The 18,523-nt window shown below is 39.6% G+C and overlaps 1 protein-coding gene across 2 annotated transcripts in view; it reads left to right on the forward strand.

The window, feature by feature from the left end:
* RNF150 (ring finger protein 150) overlaps nt 1–18,523 on the forward strand; it is a 309,572-nt gene that overhangs the window by 280,838 nt on the left and 10,211 nt on the right. The window contains exon 7 of one of the 2 annotated variants that reach the window (XM_073237013.1): nt 16,492–16,545. The exons of the other annotated variant lie outside the window; for it this stretch is intronic. Within the exon in view, the coding sequence (XP_073093114.1) occupies nt 16,492–16,502 (11 nt within the window). The 3' untranslated portion in view covers nt 16,503–16,545. Of the gene's footprint in view, nt 1–16,491; nt 16,546–18,523 lie in introns of those variants that run through there. 2 annotated transcript variants of the gene reach the window in all.

Consider the following 18,523-nt stretch of genomic DNA (forward strand, 5'->3'; position numbering starts at 1 on the left):
GCCCCTTACTGGCTTTCTGGGAGACCTTGAGAGTATGACTTAGCCTTTCTGAGTTTCAGGCTGTAAAAAGCAAATGTAAGAGATGATGGTGATAAAATAATAGTTACAGTTGTGGAAAAGTACGTTAAAACAATTCTGGGCCAAATCTACCATTTAATACCCTGTTACCCACCCGCACCCCCCAGCATCATTGCCCCTACCATACTCATGGGGTACAGTGAGAGGCACAGGCGGGGACCAGCTATTATAATTCGCCTTTATTGGGACCAGTAATTCAAAGTGGTGTTTTACACCTCTACATTTCTTTTAGTATGTTGATGCCTATTTTCTGGAAAGACAAAATAAATACTGTCTGGAGTTATATTAAACTCCTCAAAATGCTCCTTCCCTAGAGAATAAAGTAATCATATATTCTCAGTTCTGGAAAAACAGAAAAGAGAAGGAAACTAACACGTATGGAGAATCTGCTAGAAGACATGTACAAGGAAAAATTGTTATAGCAGTCAAAAGTTATCCCTAAATGTCTTTCATTTGGGAAAAGGACAAAATATAGCATAGTCTTAGATGGGCTTGTTACAACAGTTAAAAGAAATGAAATACAGAATATGATTAAATCCTAAAAACAAGATTAAGAACAAAACGTAAGTTAAACAATAGCATATACAACAAGCTTTCGTTTATGTAAAAGAAACTGAATACACAAATAAGCACTTAACTTGCTCATGGGTCTGTTAATTACCTGCATTCACACATATGTACATATACATATGTTTGTATAAAATGTGCCGTAAAGATTCACATCAAATTGTAACAGTGGTTACTATGTTGGGGTATCAAACTAGAAAATGAGATACAAAGGAAACTAATGTGGTCTTGCTGTTTTTGTTTTACTGAGAAGATAGACATAAAACATGATTCACGCAATGAGTATTATTTACTCAGAGCCTGGAAAGCTCAGACCCTCCTCCTGTGCAGGGGAGTGTTGTGATGTAGGCAGTCCCTTACCTCATGGGGATTATATTCTATTAAAAAAGAAGAATAGACTGTAGACTATAATGCCAACATAGGACTATCAAAAATAAAATTAAAGGGCCAGCTAAGGGGTTAGAGAGTGACCAGGGGCTATTAGGCCAGTCAGTCAGGAACAGCTTCTCTGAGGAGGTGACATTGAGCAGAGACCTGAATGCCAGTATCAGTGCTTGGTGATAGGGACATAGCCACATAGTTTATCATTCTCTGTACTTTGGGGACATTTTAAAAATACTTATCTTAACCAAAAAAATCTGCTTCAAGGTAGCATGAGATTTTTTAATGAGATTCCAGACCCAGGTAAAACATTTAGGGATTTCAACCTTGTGAATCAGTGATTGTTGGTAGAGAAGAGTATGTCTGAAAAAAACATCTCAGAAGTTAGTGACTTAATTTTATATCTGGTAAACACGAACATGTAAATCATTTTTTAAAATACAGACTCAAATGCTGAGCAAAATCTTCCTATTTGAGGTGGGGTTTCAGGAAATACAGCAGTGGTTCTCAAGGGAAAGGTGATAGGGGGATGCAGGTATCCAAACCTTCATGGCAAGGGATAAGATGTGTATGTTTGTCAAAAGGGGGCATGCTTTCTTTTTAATGTTGGAGGATGTGCTCATAAGGGCGAAATACACAGTTGAAAAGAGCTGTTAAAGGAGTTGGAAAATCTGATCTCAACACTGACATAAGCATTATAAGATTCTACCAGCAGTGAGAATGGGTCCCATGTCTGTCTCCTCACTTATAAGGTAGTGGAATGGTTCATATAACTGCAAACAGCATAAACAGCAGCTCCAGCTTTATCACTTCCACCATTAAAACCTACCTTTTATTAAGGGGTTCTCTGAAATGGAAAGTAGGCTAAATGCTCTATGTCCATTACTTATTTGGTTGAATGAGCGAGTAAGTAATCTCTAAGGCTCTTTTTAGCTTTCTCTGCTTGGTTATGAAGTGAGAATGAAGGCATAAGAGGCCACAAGAGTGGTGGTTGTGTCCCCAGGGAGCAGAAGTGAGGACAAATATCTGGCCCAGCTTGATGGGCCCCTTACTCCCTTTGCCATTTCATGTCCCCTTACCTGGTCAAACAAAAAAACACTTACCTTATTTTTATCTCCTTTATCCTCACCCTAGACACATGGCAAGGTATTCCCATTGCATGGCCAAATATTGATTAAAACTCCATTTTTTGTTCTATGCACAAAGAATTAGAAATTGCATTCTGTGGAACAAGAAGAAAGGGTTAGGGAATGATTTGATGACATGCATGCCTTGCTGTTTTATCTTCTTTGTTCCTGCTAGTAGATGCTTTAGATAGAATCCAATAGCTTTTTCAGGAAGGCATATCATCTAGGTAAATTTTAGGAATTTATTGTTGGATTCATGCTCTGGGTCAAACCCAGAGTGAGCCTAACAATTCTTGAGGGCTTTTTTGAGCCAACACTTTGGGCCCGCCCTTCTGCCCCTAAACACCAGGGTATAAACTGTTGTCCAAACAGCCAAAGGTAAATTATGCAGTACTTACTCTAGGAGGTTCAGGCAACCAGAGGTATTTCTAAACAAATAACTTGCAATCCTAAAATTTATAAACAGATTTCTCCAAGTGCTTTATGGGGAAGTAGATGGTCAGAAGGGTCAGAAACAATATTTTTATTAAAAACCTTAAATGGATTGTGGTGGTAGAACAGGTTACTGTACAATGTTGCCTGCATATGGAAACCCAAATGTGTTCATGGCAGTGTTCAGCCTCTCGTTTATCACTGAGCTATTTATTTATCTCACAATTTGCTTATGCTCTTCTTGAGCACTTATATTTCAGCAGAGTCACTACTTAAAATGCTTCTTTCTTTTTAAAAATCTATATGTAAGAAACTGTGTTCCCACTTCTGCCCTCCCCTCCCCAACCACTTCCAGAGCACCCTAAAGCATTCCCTACTCTGCTATGTTCCGAGACTTGACCTTTAAACTAGACCTTGTGTTTCCATCAGAGCCCTCTTCTCTAGTTTCTTCTGGCTCTTGTGTTGGACTATCTTGTAACAGGGTGACACTTGCACAAGCAATAGGGATAAGGCTGTCATAAGGCGAATGAGCTCTTTATGAAATGTTGATACGTTGACCTACATCTAATAGCACTAAAGAAATAGGACATTACAAAGCAGATGGGGAGGGGCCAGGAAAGGAAAAGGCACCCCTTGTCCACTAGTACATCAGTGGGAAAAGAAAGAAGCTGAGAAGCTTAATGGGAAAGGAATGAAGCAGGTTCTCAGTAGGCACATTAACCACAATAATAGGTGTGTGTTACCTGACACAGCCTGTGTCAGACACACTGAGGTGAATCATTGTGTGTGTGTGTTTCTGTGTATATATATATATTGTATATATTTATGTGTAATATATGTATATGTATATATTTATATGTATACAGAAATATTCCAAATCTAATTATAAGCTACAAAAAAGTATTATAAGGAAACAGACTGCTTATTTTTCAGCAGTTTATCCAAGCATGTATTTCTTATACACAGCAGGCTATAATCCAGGTATGTTTAAAAAAAATATTACCCTGGTATTCAAATCCCTCTTCAGTTTTAGTACTATCTTATCTTTATCCACAGTTGTAGCATATCTTTCCAACCCCAATGCCTGTATTCAGTGAGAAACAGTCAGGAGAAGGCAAATTACTTTAAGTATTTCAAAATAGGGGAAATAAATACAAGAAATTGATTGTAAAAATGTTGGGGGAGAAAATCAACACCAAGCTTTACCTTTCACATATGTAAAATTAACTTGAATTGGGTCCTAGATCTCAACATGTAGTATACACATTAATAGAACAAAGGATAATAATAATGTGATCAGTGCAGGAAAAGCATATGACAGAATTATATACACTTTCATTATAAAAACAGTCAACTAGATGTAGAAGGAAATTACCTCAGTGTAATAAAAACTATACATGAAAATCCCACAGTTAACTTCAAAGGCAACAGGGAAACGCTAAAAGCTAAAAGCTTTTCCTTTAAGATTAGAAACAAGGTAAGGATGCTCACTTTCACCACTTCTACTCAATAAAGTGCTGGAAGTCCTAGACAGAGCACTTAGGCAAGAAAAAGAAATAAAAGCATCCAAATTGGAAGAAAAATCAAATATGTATACTTGCAGAGGACATGATCTACTATATAAAAAAGTCCTAAAAATTCCCCCAAAACTCCTTTTAGAACTAATAAATGAATTCAGCAAAGTTGCAGGATATAAAATCGACATACAAAAATCAGTTGGTTTTCTTTATACAAACAATGAACAACTGAAAAGGAAATTAAGAAAATAATCTCATTTATAATATCATCAAAATGAATAAAATATTTAGGAATAAAGAGATAAAAAACATTTATTAAAATCTATAAAACTTTTCTGAGAGAAATTAAAAAGACACACATAAATGGAAAGATGCCCCATGTTTGTGGATAAGAAGACTTAATATTGTTAAAATATTCATACTACCCAAAGCAATCTACAGATTCACTGCAATCCCTTAAAAAATTCCAATGGCATTTTTTGCAGAAATATATATATATTTTTTTTTTGAGAGGGCATCTCTCATATTTATTGATCAAATGGTTGTTAACAACAATAAAATTCAGTATAGGGGGGTCAATGCTCAATGTAATCCATCTCAAGCCTAATTCTCGTCAGTCTCCAATCTTCTGAAGCATAACAAACAAGTTCTTACATGGTGAACGAATTCTTCAACAGTGAATAAATTCTTACATGGTAAACAGTACAAGGGCATTCATCACAGAAACTTTCGGTTTTGATCATGCATTATGACCTATAAACAATCAGGTCAAATATGAATATTCGTTTGATTTTTGTACTTGATTTATATGTTGATCCCACATTTCTCCTATTATTATTATTATTATTTTTATTTTTAATAAAATGCTGAAGTGGTAGGTAGATGCAAGATAAAGGTAGAAAACATAGTTTAGTGCTGTAAGAGGGCAAATGTAGATGATCAGATGATCAGGTGTGTGCCTATGGACCAAGTATTAATCTAGGCTAGACAAGGGCAGCAAGACATCCACGGATGCAGAAGATTTCTCTCAAAGCAGGGGGGGTGAGGTTCTGAGCCTCACCTCTGTTGATCCCCAAATTCTCACCTGATGGCCCCCCTGCGACTGTGCCTGTCTTAGGTTGTTCCTCCCTTGAGGAATCTTACCCGTCTCTGACTAACCAGTCATCTTCCGGGGCCATACAGGGAAATGTAAAGTTGGTAAGTGAGAGAGAAGCCATATTGTTTGCAAAGGTTAGCTTTTTACTTCTTTGCACATTTATGCCCTGTGGCTTCTATGCCCAGCACTTGTCTCGAGGTATCTTTACCACCTGGAGGAATTACGATACTCGGTAAATTCGATATGAGGCGCGAATTCTATTTAAGGGTTGTAATTAGGAAGGAAGAAGAAAAGCTATAGATGTAGCATATGAAGGAAACATGGGAGGATTGATTATTTCTTTGACATATCTTCTTGTAGAGTACCTTAAGTATGTATAGGTTTTAAACTACGAACTAATTTGCACACACATATTAACATAATAGGAATACGGTGACATAAACAAAGCAAATCTATAATTACCATCCATCTCCAGTGAAGCCAAGAAAACCATTTAGGCACCCTAGGCATTTGTGAAAATTTATCTATGATATGATGGATATTGTCCAACTGTACTTGAACCATCAGACAAATTAAAGCAGCCCATTTCTGGGATCTGTTCACATCCCATGTGTTCTTTTAACCATAGATAGTCTATAGTCATGAGATTTTGGAGTGGTACAACTTGCACCCCTCCCAACTCCTGGTTGAGTTCCAACAGTACAGATCCGGTCAAATTCGTTGTCTCACTGTATGCACATGCCAGCCTAGACATCTCCCTCCTCATTCCTATGGCAAGTCCAGGAGACGGTGGGCTGGATGCAGCCACAACCGCAGCATCGTCCAGATCCCTGTGGAGGCTTTTTGATGATCATCCCCCGGCACAAGTCCCCCACACAAGGCTTTTTGATGATCATCCCCCGGCACAAGAGAGTGCTGATGCCGGAAGCTCCTCCTCATATCGTATCTTAGTTCATTTTCTGGGTATCCAAGCTAGGCCTTGATCTTCTGCATAGAAACAAACAGACCCTTTGCCCACACTTTGACATGCCCTCTATACCACGGTGCAGAACTCATTGGAGGTCAGCACACAATAACTGCATTTTTTTTTTTTTTTTAATTAAGAGAAAGGAATATTATCAGAAAAAAGTACCTCCATAGCTGATCATCTGACACCCTTTAAGTGATCAACATTAAGGATATTTAAAGCATGCATTGATCTTTGATTTACCAATAGTTTTATCCTGTTAAGGAGTAATCCCCCTTTTCTTTCTTTCTTTCTTTTTTTTTTTTTAATTTTTAATCTACACTTACATGAAGAATACTATGTTTACTATGCTCTCCCCTATATCAGATCCCCCCTAACAACCACATTACGGTTACTGTCCATCAGCTTAGCAAAATGTTGTAGAGTCACTACTTGTCCTCTCTGTGTTGTGCAGCCCACCCTCCCCTTTCTCCCTCCCCCCATGCATGCTAATCTTAATAACCCTCTTCTTCTTCCCCCCTCTTATCCCTCCCTGCCCACCCATCCTCCCCAGTTCCTTTCCCTTTGGTACCTGTTAGTCCATTTTTGGGTTCTGTAATTCCACTGCTGTTTTGTTCCTTCATTTTTCCTCTGTTCCTACACTCCTCAGATGAGTGAAATCATTTGGTATTTCTCTTTCTCCACTTGGCTTATTTCACTGAGCATAATACTCTCCAGCTCCATCCATGTTGCTTCAAATGGTTGGATTTTTCCACTTCTTATGGCTGAGTAGTATTCCATTGTGTATATGTACCACATTTTCTTTATCCATTCATCTACCGATGGACATTTAGGTTGCTTCCAATTCTTGGCTATTGTAAATAGTGCTGCGATAAACATAGGAGTGCATCTGTCTTTCTCAAACTTGATTGCTGCGTTCTTAGGGTAAATTCCTAGGAGTGGAATTCCTGGGTCAAATGGTAGGTCTGTTTCGAGCATTTTGACGCACCTCCATACTGCTTTCCACAATGGTTGAACTAATTTACATTCCCACTAGCAGTGTAGGAGGGTTCCCCTTTTTCCACAGCCTCGCCAACATTTGTTGTTGTTTGTCTTTTGGATGGCAGCTATCCTTACTGGTGTGAGGTGATACCTCATTGTAGTTTTAATTTGCATTTCTCTGATAATTAGTGATGTGGAGCATCTTTTCATATGTCTGTTGGCCATCTGTATTTCTTTTATAGAGAACTGTCTGTTCAGTTCCTCTGCCCATTTTTTAATTGGGTTATTTGTTTTTTGTTTGTTGAGGCGTGTGAGCTCTTTATATATTCTGGACGTCAAGCCTTTATCGGATCTGTCATTTTCAAATATATTCTCCCATACTGTAGGGTTCCTTTTTGTTCTATTGATGGTGTCATTCGCTGTACAGAAGCTTTTCGGCTTAATGTAGTCCCACTTGCTCATTTTTGCTGTTGTTTTCCTTGCCCGGGGAGTTATGTTCAAGAAGAGATCACTCATGTTTATGTCTAAGAGGTTTTTGCCTATGTTTTTTCCAAGAGTTTAATGGTTTCATGACTTACATTCAGGTCTTTGATCCATTTTGAGTTTACCTTTGTATATGGGGTTAGACAATGATCCAGTTTCATTCTCCTACATGTAGCTGTCCAGTTTTGCCAGCACCATCTGTTGAAGAGACTGTCATTTTGCCATTGTATGTCCATGGCTCCTTTATCAAATATTAGTTGACCATATATGTTTGGGTTAATTTCTGGGGTCTCTAATCTGTTCCACTGGTCTGTGGCTCTGTTCTTGTGCCAGTACCAAATTGTCTTGATTACTATGGCTTTGTAGTAGAGCATGAAGTTGGGGAGTGAGATACCCCCTACTTTATTCTTCTTTTTCAGGATTGCTTTGGCTATTCGGGGTCTTTGGTGTTTCCATATGAATTTTTGAATTATTTGTTCCAATTCATTGAAGAATGTTGCTGGTAATTTGAGAGGGATTGCATCAAATCTGTATATTGCTTTGGGCAGGATGGCCATTTTGACGATATTAATTCTTCCTAGCCATGAGCATGGGATGAATTTCCATTTATTAGTGTCCCCTTTAATTTCTCTTAAGAGTGACTTGTAGTTTTCAGAGTATAAGTCTTTCACTTCTTTGGTTAGGTTTATTCCTAGGTATTTTATTCTTTTTGATGCAATGGTGAATGGAATTGTTTTCCTGATTTCTCTTTCTATTGATTCGTTGTTAGTGTATAGGAAAGCTACAGATTTCTGTGTGTTAATTTTGTATCCTGCAACTTTGCTGTATTCCGAAATCAGTTCTAGTAGTTTTGGAGTGGAGTCTTTAGGGTTTTTTATGTACAGTATCGTATCATCTGCAAATAGTGACAGTTTAACTTCTTCTTTACCAATCTGGATTCCTTGTATTTCTTTGTTTTGTCTGATTGCCGTGGCTAGGACCTCCAGTACTATGTTAAATAACAGTGTGGAGAGTGGGCATCCCTGTCTGGTTCCCGACCTCAGAGGAAATGCTTTCAGCTTCTCACTGTTCAGTATAATGCTGGCTGTGGGTTTATCATATATGGCCTTTATTATGTTGAGGTACTTGCCCTCTATTCCCATTTTGCTGAGAGTTTTTATCATGAATGGATGTTGAATTTTGTCAAATGCTTTTTCAGCATCTATGGAGATGATCATGTGGTTTTTGTCTTTCTTTTTGTTGATGTGGTAGATGATGTTGATGGATTTTCGAATGTTGTACCATCCTTGCATCCCTGGGATGAACCCCACTTGGTCATGGTGTATGATCCTTTTGATATACTGTTGAATTCTGTTTGCTAATATTTTATTGAGTATTTTTGCATCTACATTCATCAGGGATATTGGTCTGTAATTTTCTTTTTTGGTGGGGTCTTTGCCTGGTTTTGGTATTAGGGTGATGTTGGCCTCATAGAATGAGTTTGGGAGTATTCCCTCTTCTTCTATTTTGTGGAACACTTTAAGGAAAATGGGTATTATGTCTTCTCTGTGTGTCTGATAAAATTCCGAGGTAAATCCGTCCGGCCCCGGGGTTTTGTTCTTGGGTAGTTTTTTGATTACTGTTTCAATTTCTTTGCTTGTAATTGGTTTGTTTAACTTTTGTGTTTCTTCCTTGGTCAGTCTTGGGAGGTTGTATTTTTCTAGGAAGTTGTCCATTTCTTCTAGGTTTTCCAGCTTGTTGGCATATAGGTTTTCATAGTAGTCTTTAATAATTCTTTGTATTTCTGTGGAGTCTGTAGTGATTTTTCCATTCTCATTTCTGATTATGTTGATTTGTGTTGACTCTCTTTTTCTCTTAATAAGTCGGGCTAGAGGCTTATCTATTTTGTTTATTTTCTCAAAGAACCAGCTCTTGGTTTCGTTGATTTTTGCTATTGTTTTATTCTTCTCAATTTTGTTTATTTCTTCTCTGATCTTTATTATGTCCCTCCTTCTGCTGACTTTAGTCCTCATTTGTTCTTCTTTTTCCAGTTTTAATAATTGTGATGTTAGACTATTCATTTGGGATTGTTCTTCCTTCTTCAAGTGTGGATTGCTATATACTTTCCTCTTAAGACTGCTTTCGCTGCATCCCACCGAAGTTGGGGCTTAGTGTTGTTGTTGTCATTTGTTTCTATATATTCCTTGATCTGTATTTTGATTTGTTCATTGATCCATTGATTATTTAGTAGCATGTTGTTAAGCCTCCATGTGTTTGTGAGCCTTTTTGTTTTCTTTGTAGAATTTATTTCTACTTTCATACCTTTGTGGCCTGAAAAATTGGTTGGTAGAATTTCAATATTTTGGAATTTACTGAGGCTCTTTTTGTGAGCTAGTATGTGGTCTATTCTTGAGAATGTTCCATGTGCACTTGAGAAGAATGTATATCCTGTTGCTTTTGGATGTAGAGTCCTATAGATGTCTATTAGGTCCATCTGTTCTAGTGTGTTGTTCAGTGCCTGTGTGTCTTTACTTATTTTCTGCCCGGTGGATCTATCCTTTGGGGTGAGTGGTGTGTTGAAATCTCCTACAATGAATGCATTGCAGTCTATTTCCGTCTTTAGTTCTGTTAGTATTTGCTTCACATATGCTGGTGCTCCTGTATTGGGTGCATATATATTTAGAATGGTTATATCCTCTTGTTGGACTGAGCCCTTTATCATTATGTAGTATCCTTCTTTATCTCTTATTACTTTCCTTGTTTTGAAGTCTATTTTGTCTGATATTAGTACTGCAACCCCTGCTTTCTTCTCACTGTTGTTTGCCTGAAATATGTTTTTCCATCCCTTGACTTTTACGCTATGCTTATCTTTGGGTTTAAGGTGAGTTTCTTGTAAGCAGCGTATAGATGGGTCTTGTTTTTTTATCCATTCTATCACTCTATGTCTTTTGATTGGTGCATTAAGTCCATTTACATATAGGGTGACTATTGAGAGATATGTACTTATTGCCATTGCAGGCTTTAGATTCGTGGTTACCAAAGGTTCAAGGTTAGCTTCTTTAGTATCTTACTGCCTAACTTAGCTCGCTTATTGAGCTGTTATATACACTGTCTGGAGATTCTTTTCTTCTCTCCCTTCTTATTCCTCCTCCTCCATTCTTCATATGTTGTGTGTTTTGTTCTGTGCTCTTTTTAGGGGTGCTCCCATCTAGAGAAGTCCCTGTAGGATGCCCTGTAGAGGTGGTTTGTGGGAAGCAAATTCCCTCAGCTTTTGCTTGTCTGGGAATTGTTTAATCCCGCCATCATATTTAAATGATAGTCGTGCTGGATACAGTATCCTTGGTTCAAGGCCCTTCTGTTTCATTGCATTAAGTATATCATGCCATTCTCTTCTGGCCTGTAGGGTTTCTGTCGAGAAGTCTGATGTTAGCCTGATGGGTTTTCCTTTATAGGTGACCTTTTTCTCTCTAGCTGCCTTTAAAACTCTTTCCTTGTCTTGATCCTTGCCATTTTAATTACTATGTGTCTTGGTGTTGTCCTCCTTGGATCCTTTCTGTTGGGAGTTCTGTGTAATTCCATGGTCTGTTCGATTATTTCCTCCCCCAGTTTGGGAAAGTTTTCAGCAATTATTTCTTCAAAGAGACTTTCTATCCCTTTTCCTCTTTCTTCCTCTTCTGGTATCCCTATAATACGAATATTATTTCTTTTGTATTGGTCACATATTTCTCTTAGTGTTGTTTCATTCCTGGAGATCCTTTTATCTCTCTCTATGTCAGCTTCTATACGTTCCTGTTCTCTGGCTTCTATTCCTTCAATGGCCTCTTGCATCTTATCCATTCTGCTTATAAATCCTTCCAGGGATTGTTTCACTTCTGTGATCTCCTTCCTGACATCTGTGATCTCCTTCTGGACTTCATCCCACTGCTCTTGCATTTTTCTCTGCATCTCATCCCACTGCTCTTGCATTTTTCTCTGCATCTCATCCCATTGCTCTTGCATTTTTCTCTGCATCTCCGTCAGCATGTTCATGACTTTTATTTTGAATTCTTTTTCAGGAGGACTGGTTAGGTCTGTCTCCCTCTCAGGTGTTGTCTCTGTGATCTTTGTCTGCCTGTAATTTTGCCTTTTCATGGTGATAGAGATAGTTTGTCGATCTGGTACAAGTGACCGCTGGAAGAGCTTCTCTTCTTGTTGGTTTGTGGCCTTCTTCTGGGAGAATAGCGACCTCTAGTGGCTTGTGCTGGGCAGCTGTGCGCAGACGGCTTCTGCTTCCTGCCCAGTTGCTTTGGGGTTTATCTCTGCTGTTGCTGTGGGCTTGGCCTGGCTGGGGCTGTTCCTCCAAAATGGTGGAGCCCCGTTGGAGGGGGAGCGGCCGGGAGGCTATTTATCTCCGTAAGGGGCCTCTGTGCTCCCTGCTGCCAGGGGGTTAGAGTGCCCAGAGATCCCCAGATTCCCTGCCTCTGGTCTAAGTGACCTGTTCTGCCCCTTTAAGACTTCCAAAAAGCACTCTCCAAACCAAAACAACAACAGCAGCAATGAGAGAGGGAACAGAAAGGAAAAAAAAAAGGAAAAAACACGCGATTTTTTTTTTTTTTTTTTTGTCCTCAGGTGCCAGTCCCAGGCACCCGCTCATTGGTCCTGCTGCCCTGTCTCCCTAGCACCAGGGTCCCTGTCCTTTCAAGGCTTCCAAAAAGCACCCACCCACCGGTCCCGCAGGGAAGGAACGCTCGATATTCTTTGTCCTCAGGCGCTGGTCCCAGGCACCCACTCACCAGTCCCGCTGCCCTGCCTCCCTAGCACCGGGGTCCCTGTCCCTTTAAGGCTTCCAAAAAGCACTCACCAAAAAGAGAGAAAAAAAGGGGAAAAACACTCGATTTCCTCCGTCCTCAGGTGCTGGTCTCAGGCACCCGCCCACCAGTCCCACAGAGAAAAACGCGCGATATTCTTTGTCCTCAGGCACCGGTCCCAGGCACCCGCTCACCAGTCCCGCCGCCCTGCCTCCCTAGCACCGGGGTCCCTGTCCCTTTTAGGCTTCCAAAAAGCACTCGCAAAAAAGAGAGAAAAAAAAGGGGAAAAACGCGCGTGTTCCTCTGTCCTCAAGTGCCGGTCTCAGGCACCCGTCCCCTGGTCCCGCAGGGAAAAACGCGGGATATTCTTTGTCCTCAGTCGCCGGTCCCAGGCACCTGCTCACCGGTCCCGCTACCCTGCCTCCCTAGCAACAGGGGCCCGTCCGTTTAAGGCTTCCAAAAAGCACTTGCCAAAAAAAAACCGCTCCGGTTTCTTTCCACCGCTGGGAGCCGGGGGGAGGGGCGCTCGGGTCCCGCCAGGCCGGGGCTTGTATCTTATCCCCTTCGCAAGGCGCTGGGTTCTTGCAGGTGTGGATGTGGTCTGGATGTTGTCCTGTGTCCTGTGGTCTCTATTTTAGGAAGATTTTTCTTTGGTAGATTTTCATAGCTCTATGTGTTTTGGGGAGGAGATTTCCACTGCTCTACTCACGCCGCCATCCTGTCTCCGCCCTTGCAGAAATATTTTTAAGAATCCTAAAATTTATGGAACCCCATGGTCCCTGAATAGCCAAAACAATCCTAAGAAAGAACAAAGCCAGAGGCCTCACACTTCCTTCTTTTGAAATATATTACAAAGCTACTATCATCAAAACAGCATGGTACTGGCACAAAAACAGACATAGGAACAGAACAAAGAGCCCAGAAATAAACCCTCCTATATATGATCAAATGATCTGCGGCAGAGGTGCCAAGACTATACAATAGAGGAGAGTCTCTTCAACAGATGGTACTGGGAAAGCTGGATATCCACATACAAAAGAAAGAAGTTGGACTCTTATCTTGCAGGAGTCATGCAAGATGGGAGACTCTCAGGATCTGTTATGCAAAAATGAGCATGTGATTGAAAGTATTGTGCTCTATGCTCTGAGGTTGTCTCAAGAGTAAATTTAATATAAAGTCATTTTGCCACAAATATAAAAAGGGGTTGGCAGTTTCTCATATAGTTTACATGTACCTACCACATGTACCCAGAACTTCTAGGTAATTATGCAAGAGAAATGAAAATGTGTGCCTTCAAAAAGACTTCCATACAAATGTTCATAGCAACTTCATTGACAATAGTCAAACACTGCAAATAACTCAAATGGTATTCAGCTTTTGAATGGATAAGCAAAATGTGATTTATATAGACAATGGAATACTCTTCAGCAAAAAAATGAACTGTTGCTACATGCAGTATCATGGATGGATCTCAAAATGAGTATACTGAGTGAAAGAAATCAGACACAAAAGAGTACATACTATAAAATTACATTTATGTAAAATTATAGAATATAGGCCTTCAACTAAACCCATGATCTTCCATGGGGGAATGATCTTGCCATTTTGGCAATACCTGGAGACTTTTTAGATTGTCATAGCTGGAGAGAGGGTAATGATATTGGCATTCAGTGAGTAGAGATCAAGAATTCTGCTAAACACCCTATGATTCACAAGACATTTCCCACACAACAAAGAACTATCCACCCCAAATGTCAATCATACCAATGTTGATATTGACAACACCGATTAAAATTTATTTTAAAAAAAATCAGACATTACCTGGGGCCAGTGACAGAGGGAAGGATTAACTGCAAAGAGGCATGAGAAATTTGGGGGTGGGGGGAATAGAAATGTTCAGCATTTTTAAAAAACACCATCAGGATAGTAGTGATTGCATGAGTACACACATCCATCGCATGCATCAGAGCTTATCAAATTATGCACTTTAAAACAAATGCAATTTATTGCAGGTAAATTATGCTTCAGGGAAGTTGACTTACCAAAAAACAAAAGAAGTTTAGAAGATTATAGGAGCAAGAGGGGGTGACCCTGGGTTCCTGAGCCTACATCTACTATTCTGATGTTGCTGGAGCTGTCTTGCTTCTGCCGGGCAGACCACCAGCACTGCTGCTGAGTAGGAACTCAGAATCCCACTCCCTCTGATTCTGGAAACTAATGCCAATATATCTCGAGTTCACAGTGACCTGACTAAACCAGGAGTAAAGTAATTTCCTTCTTCCTCCTGCCTCCAATCTCCTTGGCAGTACCTAAGAGAAAGACAGCTGGCAAGGGAGTCTGGGAAATGTGGTTCCCAGCCTTGTAGCTCCCAATGAAACAGGAGAGCACAGAGGGCAGGAAGTGGGCAGAACACCTACTACAGGCTCCATCTGCCACATAGCTTATCGTTCTCTAGACCCTAAGCTACAGCCCAATCAAACCATCCACGTGCCTTGATACATGCTCTGAAGACACCTATTCCTGTCGGTTCTCCTGAAGGGAATGCCATTTGCCCTCATCTCCGTATTTCCCAATTCTGATCAGAACTCACCACTGGTTTATGTGTAACCTACTTCATGACACTCTTGGTTACCCAGTTGGCAGTGAAGTTTTCCCTGCTCTTTTGTTTTCTTAGCATTTTATTTATGCCTCTTTTAGCTTACATCACCTTGTATTAAATTTATGTATATGAAAGTACTAGATCAAATTCAACTTAAAGGCAGACCCTGTATTTGGTTCATCCTTATTTGCTCTAATAGTGCTCATCAACATTGCTGTCTACCTGCTGGGTGTTCAGTAACTACCTGTTGAACTAAATAAGTTGATGAATGAATAAATGAAGTGTATAGGTAATTTTATACAATTACAAAAATGGGTAAGTCTGCATGATATCTGCTTATTTCTATAGATCCATCTGACAGCTTCCCCTTTTTTACTGTTTGGTCATTCTCATCATGTTCATGCTTAGGAAGAGCGTTCCATATACCAGATACAATGCTTAATGCTTAATTTAAAGTTTTCTATAGGTGGCACTAATTGGGGATTGTAAAATAACTATAAGTTTTCACTAGATTTTGCCTCCTTTCCTACAAAAACTAAAGCAAAGATCACATTGTCCCTTCTTTTGACACTTAGTGAGGAATTACTCAGTGAAGGAACGCTTAATGAAATCTGTAAGGAGTTTGAATAATTGGAGAAAATCTCTGTCCTCCTGGGCAGAGTGTCACAGGGAAAGGAAACCAATGATGAAGAGATGGAAGCAAAGTAAAATGATAATGATGTGACCTAATTTAATATATAAGCTTTCAGAGAATTCTCCTCCATCAAACCAAATAATAACAATGCTTTAAACTTCCTCATCTGAAAGGTGAAAAAGAACTTTTCTGGTTTGAACTCATCAGGTGTATATTTATAATCATAGAACGAAAATTTTAAAAGGCAAAATACCAGTTATATATGAATGATTTTAGGAGTTACTCAGCCAAGTGGATGAATTTGTACCATAGCCCAGAATGCTTGGTTCCTAAAAGTAGCCAAGCATTGTCTATAAGAACCACTAAGCAGGCAAAGAGAAACCAGCAGCTCCGCTCCACCAGCACAGAGCCGTGTAGTTGTCTACAGCACCAGCTTGGTTCTGGATTCCATCTCTGCCCCTTTGTATGTTCTTGACTTTGGACCAGTTGACTTCACCTGTAAAATGTGAAGTAGCCATTAAGGTTATAATACACACATTTCAGAGTGACATTACGAGGATGACATAGGTTAACATGTGTAATGGCTTAGCACAATTCCTGGCAAGTAGGAAGGAGTCAATGCATTCTAGCTGTAACTATTAATACTACATGGCCTCTGAGGAAAGTGACCCAGAGGCTTGTCATTGTCACAGCAGAAGCCACTCGAAAGAGGGAAAACTTAAATCTAATTGCAAGCTTATCTTCTCAGACATTCTTGTTAAGCAAAAGGTAAAAGCAAGGGACACATGTGAAAGGAGCACATTTCCTCATTAAAAACATTGGGCAGATGAAGTTGAATTAACTATGTCCTATAATTATGACAGGGAAGGTATAAGCAGTGCTCCAGCCCTAAGGAACCTCGGTTCTGAGAAGAGATGAAAAGACAGCAACATTGTAAGTTAGCCAGCATGGCTGCGTGTCTCCCCTCTCGAGCTCTTGTATAACAGGCGTGATTGGAATTTATGTCCTATTTTCAAGAAGATAAGCATTGGTAACACAATGGACAGAAGGATGCTGTTTTTCTTTGAAACCTTATTTTTCAAGCGCATGTTGGAAAATAAGCTTTAATGTTATGGCAGAGCAGCTCCCAGCATGTGAACACCAAACCTCCTAGAGCATCAGGACACCTGGGGGGTTATATTCATCACCACCTTCTGTTCTCAACACAGAGAACATTTATTCTGAGGGCAGTGTTTGTTAGTTCCTAACAGAGGAGGACTTATTCCAGCCTGCCACTGCTCTATGCCTTCTTTCATAGGACAGGCAGGAGAGTAAATATCAAACTTCATTCTGGGAAGGGCAATTTTTTGCTCTTTGAATAACCATCATAAAGAAACAATTAAGTAGGAAAGCAATGATTTCATATGAAAAGTGTCATGTGAGGTTAATAGACAACATAGTTAGTGAAATGTAATTCAAAATATACATTTAAAGAAAAGCCAGGGAACTCTTGTTGCATATAGTAATGTGTTCTCCAGCTCACCCGGGATGCAAAATCTCTTAAATGAAGCATTCTTAGCCTTTTATGGTTTCTGTGAGAATCTGATGAAATCAACCCTCTCACCAGAAAAAATGCATATATGCATATAGTCATAAAAACATATGTGTTATTTCACGTACCTGGACTCCCCTGCAAATCCACTAATCTTCAGATTAAGAATCTCAATTTTAAAATAGAGATATGGCCAAGGTCATAGATTTTGGACTCAGACGTAAATTTGAGTTTTCATTCCAATTCTTACTGCAGTGTAAGCTTGGGAAGTTTTTAACCTTTCTGAGCCTGTTTTATCACCTGATTATAGAAATAATAATACTTCCAATGTCATACGTTAATTTTGAATATTAAATTAGACTATCTGTTTACGTACATAGAATATATAGTCCCTGGCATGTAATAAGTACTCAGTAAGCATTAATATTGTTTTTAGCTTATAAAATACAAAACTTAAGACCTACAGGGCTAGAGAGGAACTTCAGTTTTAATGCTACAAACATTTACCAAGTTCCTCCTATTTATGAAGGGGTGTGGTGGAATTCTAAAAGGGGAACGTTGACAAAGATATGGGCCTTAGCCGAGGAAATGATAAAGACAGGCCAGGCATGCCCAGCAGCAGACAGGGCAGATCCCAGGATCTTCCAGTCCCAGGCCAAAGGAACTCGGACTGTCATCCAGACTCACTGTCACGGGCAGTCACATCACACCCGCAGCAGAACCACAGCCGCAGGGCCTACAGCACAGAAAGAGACCTGTGAGTCTTCATGTGACACTTTAGGTGTTAAAGAGGAGAGAGATAAACCAAAGACATTAATGACTTACGGATCAAATGGAACTAATAAAACAAATCCCACCACGGATATTTTTTGGTTAACCACAGTTAGGCTACAGATGGATTTTACCCAGAATGTGTGGAAATAGACAAAAGCAGTAGTTAGAAGTCAACAAAATAGGTCAAAAAGCTCCATTTAAAATAGACTATTTCCTGCTTACCATCTAATTAGATGATCTTCAGCACCATGAGAAAGGCATTCAAGACTGAGAATTAGATGCCTTGGGAGGGGTCTTAAAACCACCCGAGCCAGTTCAGCACTACTACAGTATCTCATTTCCTTGAGTACGGATTGTTAATCATGAGTCAGTACCAATAAAGGAGGTTAAAAAAGCAGAACGTATTTAAAACAAAAGAAGTAAACGAACCAATGACAATATTCTCTGGCCATTTTCAGTCTCTTCTGGGGCTTACCCTCATTCTTCTTCTGCCCTCCCAGTAAATATGAGATTTCAAACTCAAATGTCTACACAGGATAAGTAACATGAACCAGTGAGAAAGGTAGTCAACCTAGAACCTCTCTGTCTTC

The sequence above is a fragment of the Manis javanica genome, chromosome 5 (genome assembly GCF_040802235.1).
Source record: "Manis javanica isolate MJ-LG chromosome 5, MJ_LKY, whole genome shotgun sequence".
NCBI lineage: Eukaryota > Metazoa > Chordata > Mammalia > Pholidota > Manidae > Manis > Manis javanica.